The sequence below is a fragment of the Microchirus variegatus genome (genome assembly GCF_963457635.1).
Source record: "Microchirus variegatus genome assembly, chromosome: 8".
Lineage (NCBI taxonomy): Eukaryota > Metazoa > Chordata > Actinopteri > Pleuronectiformes > Soleidae > Microchirus > Microchirus variegatus.
In genome coordinates this window covers 28,166,367-28,175,335 of record NC_139809.1, presented here as the reverse complement: position 1 = coordinate 28,175,335, position 8,969 = coordinate 28,166,367, and the positions used below count along the sequence as shown (strand labels likewise).

At 37.4% G+C, this 8,969-nt stretch overlaps 1 protein-coding gene across 1 annotated transcript; it reads right to left on the bottom strand.

Annotated features, from left to right (window-relative positions):
- Positions 1-414: 414 nt before the first annotated feature.
- Positions 415-2,430, bottom strand: tmem17 (transmembrane protein 17; the record flags this gene model as incomplete). Its single annotated transcript, XM_083894216.1, has 5 exons — positions 415-492; positions 591-734; positions 867-980; positions 2,037-2,140; positions 2,319-2,430. The coding sequence occupies 5 exons, from the start codon at positions 2,428-2,430 to the stop codon at positions 415-417; spliced, it is 552 nt and encodes a 183-aa protein (XP_083750342.1).
- Positions 2,431-8,969: the final 6,539 nt, after the last annotated feature.

Below are 8,969 nucleotides of genomic sequence, written 5' to 3'. Positions count from 1 at the left end.
TCCAGTGTGTGATGTTTAGGAAGGTTTGTTGAAAGAAATCTGATTTACAACCCATAAGGACATTTGTATAAAAGTATAATTGACTAAATAAAAAACACTTGGTTTTCACGGCCTTAAAATAAGCCTTTTATATTATGGTCTTGCTTCATAGAGGCTGTCGTCTAGTGCTGCAAAGTTGCTACAGCAGCTGAAATGAACAAACCAGCCAGAGCATGTGTTTCACAATCACATGTGGAAGCTTATTACAAAAACAAAACTGTAGTTTCTCGTCCCTCTTGGGAAATGTACAGGTGAGCGGATGAGTCTTCTGTGAGTTGCAATCTGCAGTCTCGCCATTAGATGGCACTAATTCTTACACCAGGAAGTCAACATGTCCTGGTGAGTCCAGATGTAGCCGAGAGGTTAGTGCAGACTTCAGTCGAACTGTCTAAGATGAAACTGGTCTGCTGTGTGTCTCACCATGTCCCGCAGTGCCACAAACCCAGCGACAGCCTGGATGAAGAACACCACTTCAATCAATTAAACCATCACACATCAATATACTGTACGTATGTACCTGTATTAAGTTTATAAGAGAATCATAATCATACCTGTGTGAGAATGAATATAGTAAGAACTATGTGAACGGCTCTCTCCAGGGGCTGTATGAGGATGGCTTCATTCAGGAGCTGAAACAGGATGAGAGGAAACTGCAGCAGGATGCTCAGCAGCCAGAATCCAGCCAGCTCTGGAACCTTCCATAAACATGACACAAGCAGAACACGAATTACACTCTCTGCCTAAAACACACTGTGATGAATGTCCCCTTGTACTGTGTGAGCTGTGTTTTTTTTTTTTTTTTTAAATCAACCACAGTATTTGGTCACCTTTTCTTGCAAGTTCCCCGTATAACCAAGGTAAAGTCTAATGGCCTCAAACAGAGTCATCAGAACGAGGACAGTCACGAGGATGAACTTGTAGTAGTCTGGTAAGGAGGGATACTGAGAGGAAGGACAAGCACAGGTAAATTAAGTGAATTAAAGGTGCCATATGTAAGAATGTGGCCAAAAACAGTTACTACATTCAAATTCAAAATACTGAGGTCTTTTATGTTTGGTTTTCTGACGTAACTGGCAACCCGTGGTTGCTCAGAAGCTGAGACTCTACTGACTGCAATGATTGGTAGACGGTGGTAGGTGGCCAAAACATGATTTCAAAACATAAACATGATTTTTTTTAATGCAAATATTTTGTCTGTACTGTTCAGTTTGTTATATGAACATTATTCCTCAGTCTCTGTGACATATTAAGAGGATTTTATGGCCAGTTGCTTTAAATTTATTACATAATGCACCTTTAAGATTCACGTGATTCAGCTTCAAAAACAGTAATGCTGTTAATAAAAATACAGCAAGATCCACTTAATATTAATATTCCACTTAATATTCTAATCATCAACTTACACATTTCTTCTGTTATGGTTTAGACTGATATGTTTCTGCCAAAACAATAAATACTTTAAAAGGTACAGTGTGTTAAATTCTGCATTATTTATTGGTGAAGTCGTATGTTACAGCTGAATATTCTTCTTCTATGTTTATCTTTAGTTCTTTATTTTATTATTACCCACAGGTATAATGTCTAATAAGTGAGTCGATGTTGAATACATCACAGTTACATCAACAAAACACGTTTAGATGATTGTACACTTTTGAGTATGTAAAAAAAAAAGTGTCATTATTTCATTTTCAGTTTCTGCAAAATTACAAAAAACACTACTATTTACACACTGGACCTTTAAATACGGTGAAAGACTTTGTGTTTGTTGTTGAAACAGAGGTTCATAATGCAGAATAGGAGTTGGGAAATAACTATTTATCAAAATTTAATTCCCTCCATGCGTTCACGCATTGTGCAAATACACTTTGAGATACAATAACATATCATGGTCTTGCATGTTTTACATTAGATTTGTGAAATATTGTGCAGTTTCTCCTTAGTTGTTACTAAGTAATGTGTATCCATGTGTAGCCGTGACAGCGCTACAGGAGCTTTACCTTGAGTTGTAACATGGTAGTTTCACTGATCCACCACAGGGGGAAGAACCACATGTTAAAGTACAGAGACATCTGGAGGGGAAGGCTGGACAGAACCCGCTTGTCTGGGGAAAACAGTGGATTAGATTAGATAATCACAGACGATAAGACTTGACTAACTCTGCAGTAAACCACTGTGTTTTCACGAAGCCCGTACACGCGTTTTTGTGACGCTTGTTAGCCGTGTTAACATGAAAGCTAGCTTCGCCCGGGACGTTAGCTGTGTTTAAACATTGGTCTCACCGTGAAGAAAACACGCATCGCTCTCCGTTCGAGCCCAAACGCGAGTCTGGTCAAACAGGACGTTTCGAGAGAAGTCTTCTAGGCGTTTTCTGATCGTTTCTGGCAGCTCCATCGTCTAAAAGTCTCCCCTGCAACAACAACAAAACACACTCCGACGCCCATTTCTCTCTCTCTCTCTCTGCTCTCTGAACGCCGCCGTCGTCTCCTTGGATACCGAAGAAATCTCGCGTTCCGCTCAAAATCCCGTGCGAAAAATATCTACGAAGATACAGGAAGATGAGACTGATTCGGCTTTGTAAATATTGAATGTCTAACTGACTGACATTCATGTCGCTTTGCAGTTTCAAATGTGAATTTTATTTTTATTTTTAAACTAGTGGGTGTTATTTTGATTTATTTATTTATTTATTTGTTTGTTTGTTTATTTCGGGCATGTCAGTTAGATCAAACATCATCACACATCATCTTAGTTTAATTCATACACATGGCCGAAAGGGAAAGCGGAAGAAGCAAAAGCTTATGTAGTTATATAAATATTATGAAAGTTTCAGCCTTTGTCCATAAAAAAACAATTTTCCTTTTTTTCATATTATTATTAATAACAATAATAATAATAAAAAGAATAAGAATAACAACAACAATAATCATGACAATAATCAGGATAATAATCTCACAAAAACTTCTGAACAACATTAAAGCATTGCATCTGAATTGATGCCTTCATCGATATTTCAAATGATATACTGTATATAATATATACAGTAAAAAGGGAAAAGGGGCGTAGTCAACCCAAAAATGAAAAAAAAAAAACGGAAACAGTGCTCCTTTATTCTTTTTTTCGTATTCTACCAAAATACTGAAAACGAAAGAAACAAAACAAAATAACGGCCCAAATGTGTTTTTTTTGCAAATTCCTTTTCTTGTTTTTCGTTTCTTAATTCTCGAGACGGCGACTGACAGGGAGAAGGACATGTAGGCTATAATTATTATTATTTATTATTATTATTGTTATTATTATTGTTATTATTATTAATATTATTATTATACAGCAATCAGAATGAGAAAATGTCTTTTTTTATTTTTGGTGAATTTTTTTTATATTTAATTTCATACTTTATCACAATAATGGCACATATCAACAAAACGTCACCTGTAGTAAGTAGCCGCCTACCATTGGCAACTACTACAGCAATCAGAATGAGTAAATATATTTTTGTTGATTTTTGGTGAATATTTTAAATATTTAATTTCATACCGTTTCACAATAATGGCACATATCAACAAAACGTCACCTGTAGTAAGTAGCTGTCTACCATTGGCAACTACTACAGCAATTAGAATGGGAAAATGTCTATTTGTTGATTGAGAAAATGTCTGCACGCTGTAGTAGCGTTGCGAACATTTTCATGTAGACTCCATACCACATGGTGGCGGTAATGCACCAAATTGGCTCATCCTCACGCAGGTGAACCAATCAGCTGATGGCCGCTGATTGGTTCTCCTCACCGTGGAGTTTAATTTGAAGAGGAGTGAACACGAGCTGCCGCAACTCGAAAAAGACGCAAAGAAAGTCTTGAAAAACAAAACTACAACGAAAGAAGAAAAGAACTTGAACTCGAATTACAGAAACAAAGAAAGTTCCAGAAGGAGGGAACTTGTTGGCAACAACAATGCACAAAATCGTTGTTTGTTGGTTGGCAAAGAAGACTAACCTGGCGTGACGTCAGACGCCGAAAAGGTGGCCTTCAGGTGCATTAGCTCGTGTACGCAGAAGGAGCTCCGAGATAGCGTGTTCTGACCTGGTCCAGCCTTGTGACACGTTCAGAATGGTGAGTAACTCTTGTTAGCTTAATGGTGACTCTGTGGGTTGAATAATATTCTCTTTTAACTTTTATCCGTTCACTGTCGGGCTCAATTCTGACCTAATCTTAGCTAGTTGCCCCTTTTCAGCTTTGGTTCAAGCTAGGTGTCATTGTAAGTTAAATGTTTGCCGTACTGTTAGTTATTGTAATTATTTAGCCTTGGCTCAATGTTTGCCAAGCAGTAGGGCTCGGTGATTATTATTAATTATTATTATTAATAATAGTAATTGTAACTACTAATCACGTTTTATACACATACACATCCGACTCGCCTGTTAAATACTGAGATTTTAGACATTTCAGTGGTATTTGACGGCGATTACGCCACATTATTTAGGGTAGTTGAGTCTTTTTAAGCGATATACTGTTCGGTTTTATCCTTGTGTCGATCGTTTTATTAGTCTGATACAGTCACATGTAGCGGCAGAGTTTGTGCAGCTCGCCGCTCGATCAGCGGTGCTGTCCCTGAACGCACCGCGGTGCTATGTTAATTCACTGTTGCGTTCATGGTCATTACTATTGAGTTTGTTACACTGGAAAGATTAATTATTTTTTTTTAATTATGTTAAATGTTTAAAGCCAGATTCAGGGTTACACGTGTATGTGTGTGTTTATTTATATATATGTATACATGTATGTATGTATAATTTATAGTTTATGCAGCTCGCCGCTCGATTAGCGGTGTTGTCCCTGAACGCAACGCGGTGCTATGTTAAATCACTGTTGCGTTCATGGTCATTACTATTGAGTTTGTTCCACTGGAAAGATTAATTTGTTTTTTTAATTATGTTAAATGTTTAAAGCCAGATTCAGGGTTACACGTGTATGTGTGTGTTTATATATATATATATATATATATATGTATGTATATATGTATTATTCTAAACTTTTAATGTTGTCATTAAAATACAAACTTTTTTTTAAAAGGAACAACCTTCTGCTTCATGCTCACGGAGACCTGGTCGGACCCGTCATTTGCAAAAGCCACTATGGAAGAAGGTGAGTGACATCTTTTTTTTTTTAGAAACAATTCACTACCCCAATGGAAACGTTATGGCTGAACAACATAATGTATTTAGCTAAAGGCAATATATCATAATATTCAATCACAAATGTATAAAATATAAAGGTTTTGGTATTTAAAAACTAGTGTGGCTGTATGAGCTCCTGACATTTTTACATTTTAACTTTGAAGGCATTCCTTAAACCTTAATCATCTTTATTCTACAATCAATTCTGACTATGTACGTACTCTATATTGAACATATTTGAGGTTGGCTACTTGACTAAAACATTTCTTTTGTTTGTTTTCCCCAGATTGATCGTCATGAAGACATTCAATTTGTAGGTGTCATGACTTAATTCTGGGTGTCCGCCATGTACCCGCTCTCTCGGCCACTTGGCCTCTATCTATGTGCATTGTTACATGGCCACGATCTTTCTCTTCTCCTGCTTTCCATCTGTCAAATGGCTTAAACGGAGCATTTGCCACAGGTCGGCTTTGCTTGTTCCTGGTTAATCTGGTCCTCCTTGGTTAAATTTGTCGAACTGCTGAACGAGTGATTTGAACGAATGAGGTGCTTGATTGATGCAGTGTATGAAGTTCTCTCTTGTCTGAAAGATGCAGAGAGTGTCAGAGTGACTTTGACTGACGTTAACCTGACCTTTCGACCAAGACGAGACTAACTAGTTGAGATTCTGTTCAGCAGTTCACGTTAAAGTAGATATGTTGTGAAGATAGGTTGTGAACACTAACATTTCCTTTTTTTAGTTTCCGTCGACAAGTGGTGAGTCCATATTTTATTCTTCGGGGCGCTACCTTGTGTGATAGGGTTTGCAGAGTAGGGAAATATACATTTTGTTGTTTTTCATACCTTGTGGGCCAAAGCACTTTTTCTTTCCAACTTTCGGACTTTCCGTCAAAGTAAGTAACACCAGGCCTACGGGCTCATCGCTCTTCCGGCCGCCGTGCCGATCTGTCCTGTCCTTGGCCCTCTTGCTCATTTTAATGAAGATGTTTCTAAAAATAATGTAATTTGAGGGATAGTGATGGAGGACCAGATCTTAAATTAGGTTTAAGTAGATAGTTTAATGTAAAATAAATTAATGTTTTCCCTTGTACACTATGTCACAAGGTTTAGGCTTCTTGGCCACTGTCCCTTCTTTGTTTTTATTTTCCATCGTGGCCATTAATCAACTGTTAGCCCTAGTACGCACAAATAAATCCTTGTGATCTACAAACATAGTCTGCCATCCCGCAATACAAGTCGGCAATGACGGCCGCCTACCCTCACGTCCCATTTGTATTATTGGACTGGCTTTGCGTGTTTAGGGACTTCACATGGATGCCAAGCGCATCCATGTTGGTAAGTAACTAACCCTAACCCTAACATACTTTCCTTTGTCAGCGCATCTAGAAGAGGAGCACGGACATCCGTGAATGTCCAACTTAATTAGATAGCGTTTTAGTTTAGTCAAAACTTGGTGGTAAGAGCAGTTTGTCTTTTTGCTTGGCTGCTGTGCCAATACTTTACCTCCTCTGATATTTTTCACAGCTGTCTATTGATTCTTCATGGCTATGAAATTTGTACTGTCATGACTGTATTTGCAGTTTCTCATCTGTTTGTTTCCTACTATATTTTCCTGGTTACTGGATGGAGTGTGAGTGATGACTGACTTGGACTGACGTTAATCTGACCTTTGAACCAAGACCAACACTCTTAATTGACTTTACTGGACTGACTTTGTCTGTCTCTCTCGTCTGTCTCATGTGTCTGTCCTCTGTTTGGCTCTGTCTTGTTTGTGTCTTATCGTCTTGTGTCTGTTTGTCCTGTGTTGGGTTAAGTCAGGGTCTCCACTTAAATGCCTGGTTTTAAAGTTGATTTAAGAGTTATCTATGAAGCTGAACTATGATTTATATGAAAGTGTAGTCGCATTAGATTTTAGGTGTTATCAGCCCATGGATAATGTTATGAAATACTTTTAAGTCTGGCTCTTGTTGGCACACTTTTGTTGTCAGTTTTTAGTTATAAACTTGCACTGCCGTCAGCCTTTGTAGTCACTCACTGATAAAACTAATAATTAATTTTATTTATAAAGCACTTTACATTTCTTTTAAAAGAATCTCAAAGTGCAACTAAACTATAATTCAATATTGATGCTGACTTGTCTCACTGTCGAGTTTATTTCCTTCTAAAGTCTGGGGTTGAACCTTTCTGTGTTCATAGTCTTTTTGCGCGTTATGTTGGGAGGCCTCCCAGCAGGGGATTTATGTTCCCCTGCAAAACCATCCGTTGCTCGTCTTAGGGATGCAGGCATATCCTGCATAGTTAATTTCTAAAATGGGATTGTAGGTTGCACGATTAGAGCGCGTTAAGTTTCTTTAGGAGGACACAAACCTGGCAGAGAGACGACTCCGATTATTTAACTGAATGTTATGCCAAATGTTACAACTTTAACCTTTTGACATGACAAATTGATATAAAACATTTTTATTCTTATGGCTGAATTCCAGGAGTCATGTTTACAAAATCATACAGGACGTGTTAAAGTGTTGAGACTTTTGTGCAAGTGATCTCTTGTAGCAGGAGTGAGCAGCCGTTTGTTTATAAGAAATTTAAAAATAAAATGTCACAAGAAGCTGAAAAAACTGAATACTAAAGATTATCAAAATAGCTGGTGATTAAATTTGGTAAATGTTACAGCCCTGATTAGGAAATAACTAACACACAACAAAGTTATGTTGAAAATTGTTACCTCCCAAGATGTTAACCAGGGGATGAGGGGAGGAAAATAAAATATTTCCTGGGAAAAAGGAAACGACACGGAGGTTGATCAATGTGTATAAAATGATATTTATTAAAGAATGAAACTAAAGTTGTCCCAAACTGACAACACTGGCCAAAGTACTGTACTTTGCTATGTTAAGTTACATCTGTTACTGAGTAAATTTTGGGCATAACTTAAAAAATTTAATAATGTACAGTAATAACCAGCTCTATGAAATGTTACACAGTAGGTTTTGTGCCTATTAAATAGGCATAAATGTTATGTTTTTGTGCTGTGTAATGCTACATTTAAAGAAACCCTAACGCACCATAAGGTTAAATTAAATGTGAATTATTTTTTTATTACATAAAAAAAAAATAAAAAATCGACGTTGCAAAAATGCAATAATTCAAATTAAACAATACAATTTCAAATTATACTATTCAGTTTTTCAATGCAATAATTCAAATTAAACAAAACAAATTCAAATTATGTGATTCAAATTCAGTTTTTTAATGCAATTATTCAAGTTAAGCAATTCAAATTCAAATATAAACGATTCAAATTCAGTTTCTGGTGGCACATATTTCAGCCCATAGAAATCACCTTACTCGTATAATTGTGACCAACTGTGCATGTTTGTGGCATGGAGGCGTGTGATGACATTGAGCGGCTGTGGGACGAGCACATCCACTCATATGTCATCTCTGTGGTGAAGAAATGCTCTGCGATGAAAGACAAACTTGGAGAGGCAGAGAGAGCTGAAGTGCACTGGACAGACTGCCAGTTTGGGCAACTGCAGAGTGTAATTTCAGAAGTGAAAGCGCAGAGAAGATAAACTCAACCAGCTGTTGCTGAGGAACCGAGGATCCCATCCAGTTTATTCAGGTGATGATTACATGCTTTTAACACTCTGGATTTAGTGTCTGGAAGTGTACCAATCTGTATTTTGTTTTCCCTGTGCAGGACTTCAGGCCTCGGGTGAACCTGCCAACATTTCATCACTCGTCGGAAGCATCAA